At 37.6% G+C, this 23,745-nt stretch overlaps 1 protein-coding gene across 1 annotated transcript; it reads right to left on the bottom strand.

Annotated features, from left to right (window-relative positions):
• Positions 1 to 218: 218 nt before the first annotated feature.
• On the bottom strand, positions 219 to 20,540 carry LOC124964272 (guanylate-binding protein 6-like). Its single transcript, XM_047524264.1, has 11 exons — positions 20,428 to 20,540; positions 13,884 to 14,097; positions 12,988 to 13,115; positions 8,531 to 8,640; positions 8,163 to 8,359; positions 5,923 to 6,168; positions 4,883 to 5,163; positions 3,915 to 4,127; positions 2,555 to 2,657; positions 2,019 to 2,212; positions 219 to 642 (listed from the first exon to the last, which is right to left on the bottom strand). The coding sequence occupies exons 2-11, from the start codon at positions 14,071 to 14,073 to the stop codon at positions 418 to 420; spliced, it is 1,887 nt and encodes a 628-aa protein (XP_047380220.1). The 5' UTR covers positions 14,074 to 14,097; positions 20,428 to 20,540; the 3' UTR covers positions 219 to 417.
• Positions 20,541 to 23,745: the final 3,205 nt, after the last annotated feature.

Below are 23,745 nucleotides of genomic sequence, written 5' to 3'. Positions count from 1 at the left end.
ACCATATATACTGTTTTGGACTTTGTTTTTACTTGACAATTTATCTTCAAGATCATCCTATATTAAATTCTGGAGTTCCATGGCATTTTGTTTCCTGAGTATTCCAGTATTGACAAATAAGAAAATTTACAGTATCAATTTTATGTAGATGACATTTATATAGTTTCCAGACTTTTATGATTAAAATCAATGCATAAAAAACCTCTTCCACATATTAATACTGCAAATGTAAGTTTATTAATGCTAACATTATCTGTTAATGTTTCCATGCATTTGTTTCATCTAATGCAGATCAGGCACTGATATCTTCTAGCAAGCACTTTTTATGTTTAAAACTTCACAGAATGAAAATGAAAAACATGAGCACCAAAACAGACAAAAGCATGTACCACAATCAACAATTTCCTTAAAGAAGAGCTACTTCCTTTTAAATAGTGAGGTGACTCCTTTCACAATTTTACCAACAGAGGTACCAACAGATAATACTGAATTTAGCCCATTGCCAAATACGTCCAAGACTTTTAAAATCCAGGGAACATTATCCTCTTTTGTTGCATCAATCATATTTTTCAGATGATTAATCGTTGCATCCATTTCCTCAGATTTCTTCTTAAATCCTTCCTCAAGCAAATCCTTTTGAACCTAAAATAAATAAGGGTTGAAAGGGTTGTGAATATTTCATGATTTTGATACTTTGAGCTATACTTTATTTAAAAACTTTATCAAAATGTCTTTTTTTCTCCCTAAAATGTTTTCTCAATTACTGTAGGATAATTTAGTGACAAAGACTATCATCTGAGCTGGACCTAGACATGATACAGAATCACCGTTTCCAATTTTACTAATATTCACCCACCTAATATTACAGGTTGGATTCTGTGCTAACCAAGATGTGAGAACAAATTCACATTCTTGCCCAGAGAAATACTATTGGTCTGACTGAACAAGAGTCTCAGTCCTACTGGGATGGCATGGTCACCATAAAATAGCAATGATGGGAACACATTACCTGATCCAGAAATCCATTACCCTATAACTTCCAAAAGGACTGTGAGAGATTTCCTCTCATGTCTTGTGCTACTTCAGGTAGTTATTTACACCTGGAGTTAACCACAGCAAGTTTAGAAACTGTCACTTCCTTCGCTTTTAATTCTGTCAATGTAGATCTGCCTTAGGGTCTTGGAGTAGAAATAGGGTTCCAGACAACATGGGTCTTGGTGATGCAAACCAGTTGCTGTTCATATTGACTACAGCTAGTTAGAAATCTGCTTAATCCGGCCCTCATGAGATTTTTTGTTTGTTTTGTTTGCTTTATGCCGTTTATTCATTTACCAAATACTTGAAAGTAAAACCTTAACATTAGGTCATTTTACCACTACACACCTTAATATGCATCTCTAAACAAAGTTAATATTTGTCTTATATAAACACAAGGGCTTTATCATATATAACAAAATTAATTATTTGGCAAAAATGTTTATACCATAGTAAAATTTTCTTGATTGTTTCACATATTCTATATGTTCATTTGTTCAAATTAGGGTCCCAACAAAGTTTATGTTTATTTGGTTATTAGGTCTGAACTATCTTCTAATCTAGAGAAGTTTCCCTCACTATTACTCCTGTGATTTCTCCTTCTCTTCTTCTTCTCCCCCTCCTTTCTTCCTCTTTTCTTTTTTTAATACCATTGACTTGTTGCAGACTGAGACAGTTGCCCTATAGAATGTCCCACACTCTAGATATTACTGTCATAAGATCAGTTTAAAATCTCTTTAAACAGCAGCTTAAACCATGTTTATAATCTAAGGATTTAAGGAACTATAGATGACCTGAACTCTCCAGAATCTAAATATGAAACACAATTCAAAAAAAAATCTTTTTAAAAGAGGATTCAGGGCTTGCAATGAATCACAAGAAACAAATGGTAACGGTCTTCTTTCTGTGGGCTGAGTGTAACCTGCACCACATTCTATGGGGCCCCAGGACCATCAGGCACTACCGAGCATGGCCACACCCACCTTCAGGTGGTGCTCCAACATGATATTCTGATTCTTCAAGAGCTCTTCTCTCTCCTCCTCCAACTTCTTTTTCAGTTGCTCCATGTTTTCCTTGAGACTCTTCTCTTGAGCCTCCATCTGTTGCTGCTGTTCCTGTAGTTTCTGTCTCGAAATCTTCTGTTCCCTCTCAGCTGCCTCTTTCTTGGCTCGCTCCTCTGTCACAGGAAAGTTTTAGAGAAAGAAGAAAGAAACAGGCAAAAGCCATACTGTACTTTACTGAGTTCAGAGACCAAACCATATCAGAAAGGCAGTGCAGGAGATCACAGAATTCACACAGGTCCACACTATGAACCACACATTTCAGAAAGTGGTGGAATAGGTCCTGCCCTTCAGGCTGAGGTCTGACCTCCACTACCCCTTGCTCTTCACACATTCAGCAGAGCGTGCATTCCACAGAGAAGGGGAAGCTCAGTTTGGGGAAGGTCTTGCTGTCGGACCTGTCAGAGGGACTTACAGGAATCTAACCATTCCCTGGGAGCAGAGTCTTGCCCCTGTACCTGCAATGGCCTTCTCCCCATCAGTAAGGGCTTTATCTGCCTGCAAGATGGATTTCTCCGTTGGTGCCTGTGACAGCAAGAACCTCTGGAAGACATCACCTGCCTGTGGAACCAAGAAGAATCAAAGAACTCAGATTTCACTGGGAGACCACTTCTGCAAAAACAATATATCAGCCAGACACAGTGGTGCACACCTGTAATCCCAGGGACTTGGGAGGATGAGGAAGGAGGATGGCAAGTTCAAAGCCAACCTAGGAAACTTAGCAAGGCCCTAAGCAACTTAGCAAGACTCTGTCTCAAAATTTAAAAATAAATTAAGAGGGCTGGGAATGTGACTCAGGATTGTTAAGCACCCCTGGGTTCAATCCCCAGTCCTAAGCAAAACATAAATTTTAAAAAGTAGAATAAAACAAACAAAAACCAAATATGTCCATCATTTTGGCTTCATGGTTAAAATTCCACAGTGGTTCCCTGCAAAGTGACCTAGTTCCTCAGCATGACCTGAAACACTCCATACTTCCTCTTCCTGTCCCCTCCAGCCCTCTCCCAGTGCTCCTTCCCTCCACCTGCTCTAGATTCCAGCCAGTCTGAATGATGTGCAGTTGTACAAACCACAACCTCTAATGCTTTCATGCATTTATCTTCCAAGGTGAAATGCTACCTCTGGTCTATGTTGCTGCTTTCTCCCACCACTGGCTGGTGTAACTTTGGACCAGTTATGAAATATCTCTAGGCCTCTAAATTCTGATGTGTAAAATGTCCACATGAGGAGAGGCATTACATAAAGTTGTTTGAAGGACTACATTAAAAGTTCTAGAAAAAGAACCTATCACCGTGTCTATAGTCAATAAAGTTCGATATGTTAGTTGTGCCATTACTTGTTTCCTGCCACCACCTTTCTCACCTGTTGTCCCTGGCTCATAAGTGATATCGCTCCATATGTAATTGTCCATTTAGTTGACTTTCTTACTTTGATCAGCCCTGAGAGCAAAGGCTCTGACTGAACTATGTGAATCACCAGCACTTGGCACATTTCATGTAATGTGGATGAAGAAATTAAGTTCTTTCTGTCTTTCCTGGATTTCTGAAATTCATAATATCTTGAGAAATAAACACTTCCACTCTCGGGAATATATAATAAATAGGAAACATTAGAAGCCTAAATGGGGTCAGGGTGTAGCTCAGTGATAGAGCTCTTATCTAGACTGCACAAAGTCCTGGTTTCCATCCCCAGTTTTGGGGAAGAAGGAGGGAGATAAAGGCATCATGATTTCTTAATACTCACAAGTGGTGCTCTGTCCTCAGATTTAAGAGATTCCTTGACTATTCTCTAAGCTCCCCATGTCTCACTACTACTCACCTTGATGCCTTTCCTCGGCACTTGCAAATACGCCTGTTCAACATTTTCCCTTGCTTCCATGTAGAGCTTGTGGCCTCCAGGAACAGAGAAAGTTCCTGCTAAAATGCTTTCCAATAGGACCTTTGAAATCTTATTCAGTTCATCCTGGCAGTATTTTTCAGAGGTCTCTTCATTCTTCAGCAAGAAATATTTCTTCTTCTCCTCTATTATTTTCTGCAATGGAGTTATAGACAGATGTCATTGGAAGATAGGAATGGAGGAGATGAAACTCCAGAGAACCTCACTGAAGAGTCTATCTAACTGTATTTATGATGGGAAAAACATTCAAGTGGAGTAAGACCTGGGATGAATCAGAAATCACAAAACTTGATTCATTGCAACCCTGAAGATCCTCTGCAAGTCTATAGGAAACTTTCTTAACATTCCTGGGCCTCAAAATGCTCATCTGTGAGATAAAGGGATTACATTCCACAGCTACCATGGTGTCTTGCAGCTGTGGATTCCTGTGATTCAATCTTCAATGATACAATGATACAAGAATAATGTAAGATGAACAACAGTCTAGAAAGAGAGTCTGGCAAGAGAAACTTTGGTTCCTAGGAAAAGGAAACAGTATGAGGGTGACTTGCGGGTGTTCCAGGCTGGTTTGTCACCCATCGAAGGATTTACCAGTATCCATTAGAAGCATTCAGGAGGATATCTATATAGATTTTGCTTCAATCATCAGAGTATTATGGAAGATATCTATTTTGGTTTTCTTTCAACCATCTGAGATTTCTGTTAATGTGCCCCAAGTTTTGGGGAGTGGGGGAAGAGGGATATATGGTCTTTGGGAACTATATTCCTCATGAGAATCCAAAGCGCTTTATCCTTGAATGAGAGAGAAAGAGCCATGAGGTCCATAAAAGTAACTGTAGGCTACATTTTTGAAGGGAACTATCATAAAAGGTAATGAGTGAGACAATTACCACCAGCTCCTTCTGGAATTCCTGATTTTCATCCTTGAAGGAGTGCTCCATGAACACTGCGATGGCTTCCCTCTCACAGGCTGCGTGCACCTCCAGCAGCTCCTGGAGTGTGTCTGTGGGGAACTCCACTCGCTGGGCCATCTGCTCACTGTAGTGGTGGGTTGCCTTCTGCAGGGCTGCCGAGTTCTCACACTGGGCCAGAGTGGTCACCGCGTTCTCCAAACAAGGCACTGACCCACTAGCGATGGTATCTACATAGGTCGCCACCAGAGTCCCCAAGCCTGAGTAAGTCAGAAATTTTAGGTGATAAATAGGAAGCTATAACTCAATGAGATCCAAGATTCTAAGGCAATGTTTCTAAAATCTCATATATATAAAAACACACATGCCTACCTCTTTCTACTGTCATTACTTTTGTGTTACTATCAACCTCAGTTTTATGATTCTCTAAGTAGCAGTGTTAAAACTGTTAAATATCCACCTTCGTCTAATACACTAAATGTATATGGAGAACATAGCATCCCAATTAAAAGACAAAGGAAAATAGATTACATAGGTTGACCAATGAGACAGGGTATATCAAATTATATTTGCTGCCAAACTTGTAACTGTCAAAGGATTTTCAGGGACTTACAGGCCAGTATTTATATATGAACTACTCTAAATTCCCAAATTGCATTTCATATTCTACCTACAAACAACACTTAACATATAAGATTTCCTGTGAAAATATATATATTTATATATATATATATATATATATATATATATATATCTGTTTTTATACTGTGTTAGTGATTTCATTATCTGTGGAGGATTTTTCAGGTATGTGGGAACCACAGATATCAATAACAAAGAGCAAAATTTTAAAGAGGGACTTGTAAACCTTAACAAGCAACCTGATTAAAAATTGTACATATTTCTTCAGGTTTGAATATATTTTACCACATTTACATATAGAATCAAACAAAAGCATTGGAAACACATTATATAGTATATTACATATGTATTAGTCAACACAGAAGTATGAAAAGACTCACGATTCCCAGTAACCACAATTCCCTCTCTGAGGGTCTTGGTCTTTGCATGGGTGTAGATGTATGAACAGAAATTATTGGTTTGTTCCCGGAATTTAGGATCTAGTTGGTCTTCTGAGACATTCTCAATTTTGGCTAGGTGTTCTTTGTCATTTATCGGCCGGTCAAAGACAAAACACTTCCGTTTTGGAAAGAAAGTCCTGATGCATTCCTTGGGCTGATTGGATTTTTCAACTTTGGGGTTTTTCCCTAAGGAATAGGAAAAACAGAGAATACAGTAGGAATTATCTAGGGACAGGGAACTAAAGTTTTTTTTGACAGGGATTGTTACATCCTTGCAGTGTGTTGTATATTGTTAAAGAATTTTTTTAACACAAATATTCAATACTTCTTTGTACACCAAACTTGTGCCAATGATATAACTCTGACAAGATATTTTGAGAAACATTAGACACTTGTGGGAAAAAAAAAAAAAACAAAAAAACACATAGACTGATATCCCCAGACCTAAACATGGTACCAGTTTAGAGTTGTTATTTATGTGTTCACTGAATGAATAAAAAATTATATAAATTTCTGGTCAATTCAATCCCTTGTAAAAAATGAGCTGTAGAACCAGAAAGAAGACACACAAATAAGAGATAATGGAGCAATATCAGAAATAACAACATTAGGAAGGATACCATGATTCATTAAGGAAAACTACTTTAATGCTAAAAAGAATTCAATTTTTAAAAAGTCAGATAGACAAAGAGAATGAAATGGTAGTTACCAGGGATGGGGAGGAAATGGGAGATGTAGGCCAAAGGTAAAAGAAAGATATGTAAGAATCAGAAGTTTAGAGATCTAATGTCGAACATGAGGACTATGGGTAACAAAACCACTGTATTTGGGATTTTTATTAAATAAATTTTAACTATTTTATTACAAATTAACTATGTGAGATGATAGATGCATTATCTGCTTTGCTGTAATAATCACCTTACTATATGTATTTATCCCATATACTGGAATGTAAACCTCAAATATACACAATGTAATTTATTTTTTTTAAATAACTTCATACAGTGTTAGCTATTTTTAGCAAAAACCTCCAAAGACCAAAAGTAAATGGAATGTGATTTTAAGATCTGAGACAAAGGTCTATATTTGATTTGACAGTTTGCTTTTCTGCCTATCAATTGTTCAATAAATGTTTTGAGAAAGCATGGAGAGAAAAATGAAAGCACAAAAAAGTAAATCAGAATTGGAATTTCTTGCAAAATTTCTTTAGCTATGCACCCATGTAAACAATTTACAGATAAGCAATATACACACCAATTTCTATAATCTCTTTTGAAATAATAGCATGAGTACATGTGTTGGAATTAAGAGAAAGCCATGATACATAAAGTCAAATGAGTGTTCTGATAATCATAGTAAATATTGCAAAAGAATAAATGGAAAAGACACAAGCTTCTTCAGATCTATTTGGAACATAAAGGTATTGGGTGGAGGGAGAGTACTGTGAAGTGAACCCAGAGTCACTCCATGAGTTACATCCCCAACCTTTTCTATTTTTCATTTTGAGATAGAATCTTCCTAAGTTGCCCACGTTGGCTTCAAACTTGAGATCCTGCTGCTCCAGACAGGGGCCACTACCACTGAGCTGTATCTCCAGCCCGTTTTACTTTTGATTTTGAGACAGGTCTCATTAAGCTTGAACTTGAGATTCTTCTGCTCTGGACTCCGGAGCATCAAGGATTTCAGATGCCATGCCCAGATCACAAAGTTTTCCATATGAATGATTGACTACACTAGTACTTGAAAATTATATTCTTCTTGAAAAGAATATCTAACTGTGTGAAATATATATTTTTTCTTGAGATGGGCTTTGGATTATAATTTCATGTTTAACAATTATGAGGTCAATTTTTCTCCTAAATAAAGGAAAGTAGATGCCAAAAGATGTGAACAGACACATCTGTATCCATTGTAATAAGAATACCAAAGTACAAATTGTTAAAAAAAAAAAAAAAAAAAAGAACTTGGTTTTGGTTTTGAATAATTTTACTGTACTGTAGGCCTCACATTTCTTAAGTAAACTTCAGTTCCTGGAACTTTTCAATCTACACGTCGTCTGTCACCATTTCTACAGACCTTAATTCGATCTCAAATCAAATGGAACTCCAGAAATGATGGAGAGTGTTCAACAGATCCCACACCTTCCTGAGCCTCCCTGAGCCTAGACCACACTCTGATACCTTTAATCAGCTTCAACGAGTTCTCCAGGTACTGGTCTTCCGTGATGGGGTGACCATCAAACTTCAGCTCCAGGGTGAAATCCCGTACAGTCCAGACAAAGTCTGGAAAGAAACTCACAAACTCTGTGGAATCTTCTATTTCATCATGATTTGAGGAGGACTTTGCCCTGATTAATTCTGTCAGTTCTGTCACATAACTAGGTCTTGACTAAGGAAAAAACACCATTTCCATGTCCTATAAACACCCTCTTTCCCCCAGGTGCCTTATGCTTCCCCAGAAACAACTAAATGACAGGGCAAAAGACAATGATTCAATATTCACTTCCCCTAAACTCAATGACAGGGTAGTTCAATTTCTGGAAGGATACTACAGCTGCTCCAGGGCCTGGTGGTTGATGGTGCCCATGCTGTTGTAGACAAAGGTGCTGCTGAGAAGCACAGCCAGGGCAAAGATCCAAGAGTCATTCTTAGGGTCACCCTAGGAAGCAAATTAAAGAAGGGACTTAGGGGTTACTTTTTAGACATTTCCTTCAGACTTGATTCTGTCAGTCTTTCATTTATGGGTTTACTAAGGTACTCACATGCAATGAAGAGAGACTTGAATGCAAATAACAGCTTTGATAATTATGTTTCTTAGGATCATAATTTCTTCATAAGATGATATCCTTCTTCACATAGCTTATTTTTCCCCTCAATTGGATGAAATAAGATAATATATATACAAAAACTAGTACTCTGTTGGGTTCTCAATGGAGCTTTCAATCATCAGTGTTTATCATTTCTTCATTCTATATGTATTTATGGGCCATAGGCCATATAATATGTATATAAATATCAGTAGACATAGCTGGACATAGAAGGCTACTGAACCCACTGTTTTTAGATTTAGAAAAACAAATTTAACAATGACAAGTTACTTTACAATGACTAAAGCAATGACAAGTATTCACAATAATGAATAAAACAAAGATAACAATATCAATAAAAAATTTGAATCTTAGTAATTTATGTAAGTAGTGAAATCAGAGCTGTAATATTAAATTATAAGCTACATGTCAATCAAGAAAGAATAGAGCTATGAAAGTTGGAGGAAAAACATGTGAAGGATTCCTGGAAATCACAAACTGACCATTAAAGAGTTGGCAGAATGTTGACAGATGAAATAAAGATAATGCTGCAGGTAGGAAGACCCACAGAAACAAAACTAGAGATTGTAGGTTTCAGGGGTCTGTGAAATGAAAATAGTTATTTTGTTTGACTGAGAAGCAGGTAGGAGCAGGAAACAATGCTGGGTGGTGAGTGCTGACACAGGTTGATGAAGGGCACTAAAGGTCAGGCTGATGAGTTTCTGTAAATTATAGCATTTGCCTAAATTAAATCTAGAAATTGCTTCTAATATAAAGAGTATATAAAGTTTGTTCCTAGAGAGCAAAGGTAATAACAGATTCAGGCCTAGACTATTCTACATAGCAGTTTAAGGGTGGGCAGATTAACCTGTTCATTTCTTTATTTCCCCAAACCCTAAATATTAAAAAGTAATTAGTGTTCTCCTTAGAACTAGGACTTTTGGCAAAAAAAAAAAAAAAAAAAAAAAAACACCATTTAGGTAAGCACATACCATGGTTGGATAGGTGGCTTTAAATGACCTATGGCAATGACATTCTTTAATAAACAAAAAGAAAAATTCTAAAATCCATACAGGACCAAAAAAACACACTGAATAATCAAACCAATCTTGAGCAAGAAGAACAAAGGTCAAGGTATCACAATTCCTGATTTAAAATATTACAAAGCTACAGTGTTCAAAACAGTATGATATGATGTAAAAGTGGGCATCTAGACCCATGGAACAGAGAGAGCACCCAGAAATAAACCCATGCTTTAACAGTCAACTGATTTTAGACAACAATGCCAAGAACACGCAATGAGGAAAGAATGACCTCTTCAACAAATGATGTCAGAAGAACTGGGTATCCGTAGGCAGAAGAGTGATTAAAATCAACTCAAAATAGAATTGAGACTCACATGTAAGAACTGAAAGTGGATCTACTACTATGTGTATATCCAAAGGAAATGAAGTCAAGGCATGAAATCAAACCAAGTGTTCATCAATAGATAAATGGATGCAGAATATGAGGTAAACACACACACTAGAATACTACACATTCATAAAAGCAAGGAAATCCTGTCAGTGCAAAAACATAGATGAACCTGCAGGATATTAAACTAAGTGAAATGAAGAGAGGCACAAAAAGGCAAATGCCACCTGATCTCACTTGTATGTGGAACTTACATTAGTTGCATCCATACAAGTGGAGAGTGGAATGGTGGTTGAAAGGGTGGTTCAAAGCAGGAAAAGGGTCATAGAGAAATGTTAGTCAAAGGACACAAAATTTCAGTTAGATTGTAGGAAAAAATGACCATAAATCATAAAATTTCAAGAAGAAAACAGGTAAAAGTCTCTTAATATTGGTCTGGCATTGGTTTTTGTGGATATGACACCAAAAGTGCAGACAACAAAAGCAAAATTAGACAAGTTGGAGAGCATCCAACTAAAATCCTTTTTGAAAGCAAGAGAAACAATCAGCCACATAAACAGGAAACTACAGAACGGGATAAAAATATTATCAAACCATATATCTGATATGGAGTTAAGATTCAAAGTTTGTAAGAAACTCATACAACTCAACAGTCAATCAAACAACCCAATAAATATAAACAAATGACTTGAAAATACATTTCTCAAAAGTTTATATACAAATTGCCAGTGGGTACATGAAAAGATATTCGACATCACTAATCATCAGGGAAATGAAAGTCAAAATCACATAAGCTATTACAACTATTAGGATGGATATTATCTAAAAGTCAAAAGATGACATCTGTTGTTGAGGATATAGAAAAAAAGAGAACACTTGTATGCTGTTGCTTGGAATGTAAAGTAGTATAGCCATTAGGGAAAACATTCTGGAAATTCCTCAAGAAATAGAAGTAGCATATAATCCAGCAATATCACTTTTATATAGAGAGTCAAAGGAAGTAATATCAATATCTCAGAAAGATATTTACCCTTCCATATTTATTGCAACATAATTTTACAATGGCCAAGATACAAATGTTTATCAAGGAATAAATGGGTAAAGAAAGTGTGGAATATGAGTATTCAAACCTAAAAAAACAGCAAAGGAAATCTTGCTGTTTGCAAAACATGGATGAAAATTGAGGGCATTATGCTAAGTGAAATATGCCACACACAAAAAGAAAAATACTACATTATCTCACTCAGGTGTGGAATGCAAAATGGTCCAACAGGGCAAACCCGGAGCATCAGAGAATGGGATGATGTGTTCTGGGATCTGAAGGGTGGGAGAAACTGAGATATTAGCCAAAAAGTGCAAAGTTTCAGTTATGCAAGATAAATAAGTTCTGGAGGTCAAAGGTATAGCATTGGGACTATAGTTAACACTGTATCATATACTTGAATTGTGCTAAGAAGCTGGGTCTTACGTGTTCTCACTATAAAAGTAAAAAGAAAACCGTGTGAGGTGATATGTATATTAATTTGTGCAGATCATTTCACAAAGTAAATCAAAAGATCAAGTTGTGCACCTTAAATACATACAATTTTATTTGTTAGTTATATTTCTAAAAAGCTCATAAAAAGTAAGCACAAAATATCTAATCCCTTATGCAAAAAATGGAGAGTATAAAAATTTAGACATTATACTCAAGTGGGTATCAACATAAGGCATAAAAGGACAGATCACAGGCTGGGGCTATACCTCAGTGGTGGAGTGCTTGCCTCGCACATGTGAGGCACTGGGTTCAATCCTCAACACTACATAAAAATAAATAAAATAAAGGTATTGTGTCAAAAAATAAAAAGGACAGATCACCCAGTTCACCTATTGTTAGAAAGCTAAAATATCAAAAATCCATCTTAAAATGTGTATTATGTCAAAAACATGCTTTGATAGAACCAGCATAGTCATAGATTTCTCAAAGACTTACAGAATGTTCTGTGGGTTGCTGATAAGCTTCACCATAAAAATGCATATCTGGGTCTCCTAACTCCAACACCCAAATACAAACTGCATTTCATAGTTTGAAAGATGAATCAGGAGATTTTCCTCATCCACCGATGACCTCTCTACCCTCCTATCAAGTCTCTCTTATACTTAATTCTATGTGGTAGAAACTGGGATGTGTGGTCTGGATCACTTTTCAAGATTAAAGAAGTTATTCCCCAGTTATTGGAAATGCTGATGGATAAGCCCTCAGAGGTCAGCACTGAATGAGAAAGGCTTCCAGGACAGACCTCCAAAGAATGATTGGCACCAGGGATAAAGACCCAACTCTCTTGTCTCAACGCAGGATCCCTCCAAAGGGCCATCCCAGCCACATATTTCCCCATTGAACTGACAGAGTACTCAGGCATTACACTGTAGCACAGCATTGTCCTCTTTCCAACCTGCTTCTTTCCAGGCCTATATTTAATCTGAAGCCTAGATGTGGTCTCCTCAATGGGACTACAGTTTTATTTGAGGATAGAGCATTTACTTTGTCAGTAATGCCCATCCAGAAGGCTGGAACTTTGCTGCTAGATAAGCTTTTATTATATTGAGTCAAAGCATTCACCCTACCATCAAGAAATAAAACATTCTATTCACTATACCCCTTATCTTATCTTATGTAGAGGTAAGATTTAAACAACTAATTTTCCTCATTCACTACAGTTCAATTTCCAGATAGTAGGTCAAAGCAGGGTCATAAAGAAATGAGGAAAAATTTCAGCATACAGAGAATCTGAGACTCACTGCCTCACCTTTTCCACATCACCCAGGCCCTCAGTGTCCAAAAGGACCAGGGTGCATTTTGGCTTGGTGGGGTGGGGCATACACCACATCCAGATGCCCTTGGTTTCAGATTGTATGGTGGAGCCCAGAGGGAAGCCTGCAAGGGAAGAGCAGAGAGCAACATATGCTGAGAGCAGATCTTCTAAGCAGCCTACAGCACGCATAGCTAGAGGTCTTGTAATATAAGTACCCCAACAGCTGAGATGGTGCAGTCTCTATTTCCAAAAGAATGTCTTACTTTGCCAATCACCTATTTCACTGAGAATGATGCCCCTTAATGGTTCTAGACGAAGACAAAGAGGCATCCATGAACCAGACAAAATGGAGGTCACAAGTAAGGAGCATTTTGAAAAAATGGTGGGGCTCAGAGATCTGTGGATTTAAGATAGACATAAGAAAATAAAAAGTGAAAAAAGGAAATTGGAATAATATTTTTGCATTGAAAGGTAATTGAAAGAAAAAGCAAAATGAAACAGGAGTAGTTGCAACAGGAGGTGAAGTTCAGGAAGGATTTTTAAGATGATATATATTCAAAGATCTTTATATGTTGATAAAATACTACATAGAGAAAACAAAATATCTTGAATGAGACAGAAGAAACATTAACAGAAGTGTTAGAAAAGATTTGGATGTTAGAAAACATACAACTCTGAGCACCAGTAGGAGAGATTTTCCTTAATCAGAATAAAGGAAAGAATATGAGGAACGATTACAGTAAAGTAGTAATTTGGTGGTGAGAATTAGAATGAGAAAGTTCCTTTACTGAGAGGAGTTGGATCCTCCCTTTGTGTGAATGGGCATCAGCACTAAGAAGCTGAGATTCAGCTGGAATCAAGCAACTGGCACCACCCAGGACACCACTCACCACAATTCTGTCCTGCCAGACGGTTCATCAAGTAGGATTTTCCTGTACGGTACAGTCCAACAATGGCCACCACTACCACTGGCTGAGAAATCTTCTCAAGAATCCGTATAGCTTCCTGGTTCACCATCAGCTGCTCACCGTTATTTTCCACCAGACAAATGGGGGCAGACATTTTCGGTCCAGAAGCCATAGCAACCTGCTAACCTGTAACAACCTCCAAGTAGAAATAAGATTTCAAAGTCATTTTCTATCTCAGAGTTATCCTAGCATCCATCAACTTAGACTGATGAGCCTTCTGTACTTTGTATGGGATTACACATAAACAAACATGAGTAGACTTCAGAAGGTTTCCTTCATCATTCCCCCAAATCTCTACTGTTGTGATGAGACATAAGGTATTATCTTCGCTGAAGTTTTACTTCAATAGTAATAATACAACCCATATGTTACTGGGTGTCAAGAATATGCTAAAAACTATAATGAAGATCTTATGTATCTGACCTCATTGATATTTAAAAGTACCTGCAAGTTAGAGTTATTCAGCCCACTTTACAAATGAGATAAATAAGCTTCACAAATGCTGAGTGACTATATCACAGAGACAGGATTAAAAACCCAGATAATTGAGCAGAATAGCAGACTAAGAAATGCCAAGTTCTTGTTCCTTCCATGGACATGATTAAAAAAAGAAAGCTAAAATAATTTTATAGGAGTTCTGAAAACCATTCAAAGGAATAGTGTGCAATCAAGACAAAGCCACATTCATAACAGAAGGAAGTTCGCCCTTTCCACAGCCACTCCCCAGCATGGCACAGTCTTGTTCTAGAGGTAGTAGTCTGATCCTGAATCCCCCCACCCACCTTGAACTGGAGGGGATGGAGAAGATCTTATTAGCAATAGGCTAACCTGACTGGGGGCCTACTTTTCTAGTCTGTTTTTCCTAACTTGAATTTCAGATAAACATGATTTCTTGGGTATAATACCAAAGCACAGGAAATAAATGAAAAACATAAACTATACTTCATCAAAGTTGAAAACTATTGGGCATCAAAGAATGCTATCAACAGAACAAAAGGAAAACCAGATCAAGTTAAAAAATACTTGCAAATCACTTATCTGATTAAGGATTAATCTTTAGAATATAAAAGACCTCCTACAACTCATCAACAAGAAAAGAAAACCCAATTTGAAAGTGGGTAAATGACTGAAATAGGCATTTCTTCAAAGGAGATGTGCAAGTGACCATGAGCACATGAACACAGGCTCAACTCCACTAATCACTAGTGTAAAAGAAAATGTGGAGATATAATAAAATTTTAGAATTTATTTGAGTAAGATGCAATTTATGTTTGGAGGAATAACCAGATTGAAGACAGTGTTTGTTTTAGTGTTTGTGTTCTGATAACAAAGTATCAGAGGCAAGTATTTACTTGAAAAACATAGAAGCATAATGAAGAAGTTAATTGATAAGTGGTAGTTACAAATTTGCTCTTCTGGGCTAAGTATTAGTCACATAATTATATGTTAGCTGCTTATGAGTAACAGGTTAGATTTTGATTCTGTTTTACATAAACATTTACCCAGAATGACCCAAGTTTGTTTTGTTCAGATTTGAAGCTTATGAAAGGATCATTTTATTTGTAATGTCTAGTTGTTTTTTTTACTCAAAAATTTTAATCTTGCTTTAACACTAAGGAAATGCAAATCAAACCACAATGTGGTACTCAGTCACTACAATGGCTGCTATCAGAAATGAAATAACATTTTTTTTAAAAAAGTGTTATTCAGGTTCTATGGGAAATGAGAGAAAGTCCCAATGAGCAAAATATATTTGCTAATGAGCTGGATGGAGGTTTGTGACATTCCAAGCAAAACAATCAGCCAGTCTGTTGGACTAAAGCCAAGAAAACACTGTGGAAGAGACAGAGGTCTACAGTGGGCATGTTGTTGGTGGATTTCCGGAAGATGGCATTCCAGGTGGATAACATGGGAGGTTTCAGCTGCTGGGAGTGGAGCTTGGCCAGGCTACAGGGTAACAGAAACAGCAATGAAGAGAGAGGGTTTTGTGGGCAGGGCACCCTGTTGATGTGATGTGTTCATGTTAAAACCCATGTGAGTGGGAGGTGCCCTTCCTAACAATAAGTGGATGTGTTGCAGTCATCAGGAAAAAAAAAAAGTGTTACTCATCATGTGGGTAAGTTAGAACCTGTGTGCTTTGCTAGTAGAAACATAAAGTTGTATGCCACTGTAGAAAAGTGTGGCTGTTTCTCAGAAAATGAAACACACATTGAATATTAGATCCAACAATTCCTCTTCTGGGTATATACAGCACACATAAAAATTAAATGCAGGATCAAACAGATAATTCAACACCAATTATTATGGTAGCATTTTCACAATAGCCAACATGTGGAAAGAATCCAAATTTCCAATAGATAAGTAGATCAACAAAACGTGGTACATAGAAAAATGGCGTCTAATTCGGTCACAAAAGGGATGAAATTCTGACACATGCTACAATGTTGGATGAACCTTGAATTGGCTAAGTGAAGCAATCAAGACCCAGAAAGAAAAATATTAAAGGATTCCACTTATAGGAGGAACCTAGAATAGTCAAATACATCCAGACAGAAAGTATAAGAGTGATTGCCATGGCCAGGGAGAGGTGGGGGAGGTTAATAGGTGATAATTATTTTAAGTGTACAGAATTTCGGTTTGGAATGATGAAAAAGTTCTGGAAATGTTAAGTGATGGAATTGCACAGCAATGTGAATACACTCGTGTCACTGAACTGTACACTGTAAACCGTTAAAATATAAATCTTATTATGTACATTTTACCACCACGCAGGCAAAAAAGTAAAAGACAAACCCCTGGGTAATCCAACAATCTATTTTTTCTGTTATGTTGCTGCAGGCACTTATTTGGCAGAACCATCTTCCTCAAAGACCTTGGTTACTCTGTGTTCTTTGATCTCTAACTTGTGATAGTTTTTTAATGACCATCATAAACCAAAAGGGGCTCTGGAATGCACCAGTGTGATCAAGTGACTTTCATCTCCAGGTTTAGAAGAGTGATGGGAATAGGGGCTAAAAGCAGAGGAGGGAAAAACTGAGAATGAGGCCTACCCCACGTATGCAGTCACCCTTCAAAAACAGGAAACAAGGGAATGTCCCGAATCTTCAGAATTCAGATAAAGGCTGAAGTAAATGGCTGAGGAAGGTCTGGTTCTCTGCAGCTTATCCCATGGAAAGGAGCAGAAGTGCATAGCACTGTATGAGATAGACGGACTTAGGTAAACAGAGAGAAAGCCAGTGTCCCCATTGGGTCAGTCTAGGTAAAAGGCATATGGGTTTTCATTGAAGTTATTTTAGGTAAAAGTTTAATATAAAAAATTAAGTAATAAAAGTACAATAATTATTTCATGGATCTCCTGGCATATTTTTGATTACCATTATATTGAAATGGTTTTCTATGGTATCTGTGTATTCTTTCATAATCGGAATGTTTAAAAATAATATCATAGTCAAATATTGCAAATATTGTTTTATAATAATGTCAAATATTCAAGATGCACCCAGTGCCATCAAAAATACCAGCTCTATGTGAAGAGAGAGCCCACAGAATGGAAGATTTTGCCAGCTGTGCCTCTAACAGGGATTAATATCCAGAATATACAAAGAACTCAAAAAACTTAACACCAAAAAACTTTATAACCCAATCAATAAGTGGGAAAGGGACTAAGCAGATACTTCTCAAAAGAATAAATACAAATGGTCAACAAAAAAATGAAAAAATGTTCAACGTTTCTAGCAATTTAGAGAAATGCAAATTAAAGCTATGTTGAGATTTTATCTCTGTCCAGGCAGAATGGCAATAATCAAGAATAAAAGTAACAATAAATGTTAGCAAGGAGGTAGGGGGAAAGGTACACTCATACATCTTTGGTGGGACTGCAAATTGGTTCAATCACTCTGAAAAGTAGTATGAAGATTCTGCAAAAAATAAGAATAGAATCACCATATGACCTAGCTTTCCCGCTCCTTGGCATATATCCAAAAGATCTAAAATCAGCATACTACAGTTATGCAGTCACATTAATATTTACAGCAGAACAATTCACAATAGCCAGGCTATGGGGCCAACACAGGTGTCCATCAAAAGATGAATGGATAAAGAAAATATGATATATATACACAATGGAGTATTACTCAAGCGTAAAGAAAAATGAGTTTATGGCATTTGCTGGTAAATGTGTGAAACTGGAGAACATCACAGTAATCAAATAAACCAACTCCAGAAAGGCAAGTATCAAATGTTTTCTCTCATATGCAGAAACTAGATCAAATGAGGGAAAAGAAAAGAAAAAGGGGTAGGGAATACCACAAAAATAGAATAGAGATCAGTGAAGCAAGGAAAGCGGACTGAGGGGGAAGGAGGATGAATGAGAAAAAGGAGGGACAACTGAATGAATCTGACCAAACTTTCCTATATACGTATATGAACATGCCACAGTGAATTTTATCTTTATATGTATATATCATAGTGCACTATTTTTTAAACCCATAAATAAATAGAACATCAGTAGAGAAAAGAGAACAGGGAGGGAGGAGGAGAGGCAAAGAAGAAATATGGGGACTGAATTGGAGCAAAGTTTATTCCATACTTAAATAATCGTGTCAAAATGAACTCCAATATTATGTCTATTATGTCTAGTTCATTTTTAAAAATGAACTAGTTTTTAAAAATGCTAGCTCTAAGATTCACTTGAGTTCACTTAAACTAGGAGTTTCCTCTAGCAAATCCTAAGTTGGGTAATTACGGAGCTTATGAGTAAAACACTAGGTCCAAGCAGAAAGGTGTTCAAAAACTAAATGAGACAACAGAAGTTTATATCCTAGGATAGCATGCATCCCAATGCAGAATTCAGTAAATGTTTGTTGAATTAGATGGCAATTAAGTTATAATAGTCATACTAAGCAAATCGATCCATTAGATCATATGTCTCAACAAAAGCTGCACACTGTTAATTACTAAGAAACAAAAACTGCAAATTAATTTTTCACCAGAACAGAGCACTCAGTTCAAACATGCTGTTTCTCTTGTCTGATTCTTTAATGTGGGGATCACATAATCCCCCAGCGTCAACATCATGATTCCCAGAATTGTTATAATTCCTGGAATTGGGAGGCACCCTCTCTGCAGTGAAGATTAAAGGCAGGTCTAGGATGATGTGGCCGTTACTGCAGACAACTTTAGAAATGTCTCTGGTTAGTTATGAATGAATCACTGGGCCTTCTAAATTCAAATTAATGATTATTCTTTTGATCATGTTCAGGAATGGTTTTCAAACTTCAGTGTACCTCAGAATCACCCTCAGGGATTATTAAAATATAGATTCCCAGGTCTAAGCATCTACAGGTGACTCTGATGTCCCTGTAAGAAACAAACATCACACACACACACACACACACACACACACACACACACACAGAATCTTGCCTACATAATTACTTTTAACAATGAAAGTCAGCACTACAAATTAAGTATGCATAGTTCCTTTCTACTTATGCTGTGCTTCTTAGTCCCTTGAAATCCTTTTTGTCAGACTCTGAACACACTTCAGTCTAAGTAATGAGGCTTAGCACCCAGCAGCGTTCCTGCCCTTTGCCTTCTAACTCAAGCACAGCTCAAAGGGCAACCCACTCACTTTGTGACACACTACGGAGTCACAGAGACTGGAGTCAGACAACTCAGATCCTGGGCCTCCCACTGGCCAGCCGTATCAACTTGCACACGACACTTAATACCTTTGACACTCAGGGTTTGCACTTGTAAAAAGGGAATGCTTGTCCCTACAGTGCAACTTTGCTGTGAGATCAAAAGAAATAATATCTGTAAACCACCCAGAGGTATTTGGTCATGTATCAGGGTAAAGTAACTTCTTTTCTTGAAATAAAAATAAAGTACTGGTAAAAAAAAAAAAAAAGTCAAAACCACAGTAACTACATTTGTTTCCACATGGAAACATAACTCTCACTCTAAAGATATCTTAAGTGTGACAACTAGAAAGACAAAAAGCGAAGTCTCTAGATTACAGTTGCCTTAAGCTCCTAGGCAGGAATGCTCTCCTGTGTGTTCCAGAGTTACTAAAGGAACTGATAGAGGTCTGCAGATGGTAGATGGGTTCCCATCCAGGGCTCTTTCCACCCCCACCACCCCTCTTCACCCCTGGTTTCTGCCTTGAGTTGAAGATGCAGGGAATTCAGGGACCAGGGGCCTCTGTGTGTCTGGCTGCCACCTCAAAGTTGTCACTGGTCAAAGAGAGAAGCTGAGTTTCCCCAGAACTAAAGCCAGGTAAAGACCCCTACAGGCTAAAAAACAGGCTACCTGCCCTTCCTGGCCATCCTTCAACTGTCACTTCGTTTTGGAAATCAAATCAAAAGTACGACTAAGTCAAATGTAAAAAAGAAAAAAAGAAGAGGAAGAAAAGGAGAGGAGGAAGGGGGCAGGCAGAGGAGGAGGAGGAGGAAGAGGAACATACCTGCCCCACTGAACTACAGCTCCAAGAAGTCCTCAGCTGCCTCGAACACACCCTCCAGTTGTCTGCCTCCTTCCACTTGTCTGTCTCTCCCTTATATAAGCTGGAAAATAAAACCAAAACTAAGGAAGCCAGCCCCTTCCACAAAGAGAATACTGCAGTCAAACTGAAACTAAAAGTAACTCACAGCATTGCTAAAGTTAACAAAGATTTCTGAAAAATCAGACCACTGCTCAGAAACAGACTGTAGAGATAAGAGGACAGAAAAACAAGACACTCCATGGTGACATCTCCGTCAACACAGTCCTACTAACTTTCTTTTCTCTCCCCCCTCATCTTGGAAGGCTTTCACAGGCTCCCTTCTAAATACATCCCTCCAGTTGGCTTATGTTTCATTAAAAAAAAAAAAAAATAGAAAATCTGTGGTACAAATATAAGCAAAGTTATATAAACCAAAACTATTTCAACCATTTTTCTCTTAGTGGAAATCTCTGTTTTGCTAAAGAAGAATTTTTAATGGTTTTGAACATAGTATAGGTTATCATTTTTACAATAAAATAGAGAAAAAAGATAAAACTGAGTAAACCTTTATTTTGTTATCCAGAGATATTCATTATTGACATTTTGTTCAGTATTCTTGATGTTTCCCTGATACATAACCCTTCCTAACACAGGGTTCCCTTTCTATATATGTAGCCAATTGGCAGGGTATCTAAAGCAGTTTAGAATATGTGCATGTTTGTGCAGCAAAGAGATTAATCCTTTACCTCTTCCCACAGTTGGGAGATGAAGGGTGGGGGGGACATTCATGAGAAGGCTGGGCTGCGTGAGGGCAGAGGGCCTTCTCCTTTTACCTCTCCTCCTATCTCTCCTCCTTCACCACCACCACCCTCCTTATCTATGCAAAGATTTTTCATCAAAAGGACAAATAGGAATTATTTAGACCATAGAGTCTGTGTTGCAACCATTCACCTAGAGCATCAATGGGCAATATTTAAATGACAGGGTGTAACTGTGTTCCTAGACAACTTCAGGTACAAAAGTAGGCAGAAGGCAGATTTGGCGCATGTGCCTATTTTGCTGACCCCTGGTTTAGGTAAAATGGTTGCCACACATGCAGAGGCTCATCACACTTCAAGTATCATGGTCTTACAGGTTAGTAGACCAATTTCACAAACGAAATCCTAGTGTCTCTTTCTAGGGTCATTTGGGTCAAAGAGCATGTAAAAGTTCTTTTTTTTTTTTTTTTTTAAGCAGACTTAGGGAAAAAAGAGTGTTTCCTCTATCTATGTCATTTTCATTCATGTGAGCTCTTGATTTTCATCTATGTGAGCTCTTGCCTAGCTACCTGGACTGTGCATTCACAAATCCACACAACTAATTGTAAAACTCCCAACAACATGACACAACCCACAGCTCAGAGGTAACCTGAAGGTGAACAGGCGGTGAAGGAGTATAGTCAGTTGTACCGCAGCAGAGTCTGGTTTGATTGAAGGAAAACTGCCCACATTTGCAGACTCCTGTGAGCAAAGCAGCTTAACATTAGGATGCATGGCCTCTCCAGGCAGCCTAGTGAGGTGGGCAAAAAGCAAAGGTGAAGGTCATAAAAGACAGACTTTGTAGAGGTGAATCGGCCTACATTTTCTAGGCACACCTTATGGACTCTAACCGCAGAGTAAGGAATGACACAGTGGCTATGCATGAATCGCATGCTACACTAGAGAGAAAAGCTTGCAGGCACTGCCACCATGTGGTGACTCAAAGTCATAACTCATTCAGTAATGTGAATGATAGGATTTTGTTATGAAAAATGATTAGTTGATATCAATCAATATGGAATTTATAATTTATTATCATTAATATAGAAATTTATAATAAAATATAAATTATAATGAAGCAGAAATTCACATATGGAAATATATCATCTGCACACAGTGACTCCGTTGTCTTTACACATTTTCTAATACACACATTGGCTATTATGTAGGTTCTTTAATGGCTCAATGAAATGATGTGTGAGGTATAAGGTCTTAAGCTCCTGTGGGGATAATGTATTTTTATTTGGCTTCTCCCTTGAAGAAAAAGAAACTTGAATGTATGTTGTTTATTTGATATGTATGACAGAAGACAGAGAAAGAGAGAAGGGAAAAAGGGAGAGTAGACAGAGAAATGGAAAGTGTCTCTGAAGGACAATGTGGAGGGTTTATTTATCCAACACCACACAGTTTCCACTGGTTGAAAATTGACACAGAGGTCTTTAACCCCTCTGAACTTACAGCTTGTGCTAGTGCAAATGGGCAGGCTTTCACACACTGGAGAAAAAAGCCTGAGAAAGAAAAGGAGGAAGACAAATGAGGTGGGACACAGTGGAATATTAGAAATGTCTACCATGGCTGCACTGCTACCATGAGTTTGAGAATAAACACAAGATGTGAAGTGAGCAGATACTGAGAACAGAAAATAACTTAAACTGAGGACAGAAAAAATACGGTGGCCTCATTCAAATATTCTATTAATTATCAATTTTATATATATCCTGTTGGTCCTGTTTTTACCTAATACAGATTTTGGTGCCAGGAGTGGTTCTAGACAGACAGAATTATAAGGATAAATTTTCTTAGTAGGTTTTATGGTTTCTGGAGTTGGCTCTCTAAGTTGATTAGGCCTAACATTGCTGAAGTCATTCCTGCTGATAGTAGGGAGAGCAATGATAACCCATAAGGGAACTGTTTAAAGAGGTTCATCAAATAAATGCATCCGATACTCCTAATTTGCTACTTGTAAGAGGCAAAGAGTTTAGTAAATTTATATATGATACTTTTGAACATTTCCAGGAAACTAAGGAATATAACAATTTTGGACCATCGCTCTGACTTCAATGAACAAAGTAACAAAGGAAAAGGAGCAGTTCTAAAAGCTTCTCAGTGTGCTCTGAAGGACAATGGTCTCTCTTGTAGTCACTGAGTAGTCTCTTGTAGGGCTGAGGTTGCTGAAAACCAAATACAAACCCTTACTGGGCAACTGACAGAATTAAGATGCAAGTTTAACTCAGCCTCAAAACATGTCTGCAGTTAAAGTGAGAGCACAGCTTGGAAAAGAATGGGATTGTGTAAATTGGGGCGGAGACATATCAGAGGAAAATGAAGAGTCTGGAAACATTGAACTCCTACATTCTGATGAGTTTACTTTGCTAGAAGGAGTTGAGTTTCCACCTTTAGTGATGGTAGTGTCACCCTTGTCCCCACCCTCTGTGGCATCCATTTATCTACCTCCCCCAGAGGGAATTAATCCTGCTTTGGGTGTGGAAACACAACTGATCTT

The sequence above is a fragment of the Sciurus carolinensis genome, chromosome 1, assembly GCF_902686445.1.
Source record: "Sciurus carolinensis chromosome 1, mSciCar1.2, whole genome shotgun sequence".
Lineage (NCBI taxonomy): Eukaryota > Metazoa > Chordata > Mammalia > Rodentia > Sciuridae > Sciurus > Sciurus carolinensis.
The sequence above is the reverse complement of the archived record's forward strand: the minus strand, read 5'-3'. Positions and strand labels throughout refer to the sequence as shown.

Coding starts and splice junctions, on each gene's coding strand:
- LOC124964272 (XM_047524264.1), bottom strand. CDS start 14,073: ATGGCTTCTGGACCGAAAATGTCTGCCCCCATTTGTCTGGTGGAAAAT. Junction 13,116..13,883: donor TCTGGCAGGACAGAATTGTG/GTGAGTGGTGTC, acceptor CTTCCCTTGCAG/GCTTCCCTCTGGGCTCCACC. Junction 4,128..4,882: donor AATTCCAGAAGGAGCTGGTG/GTAATTGTCTCA, acceptor ACTCCATTGCAG/AAAATAATAGAGGAGAAGAA.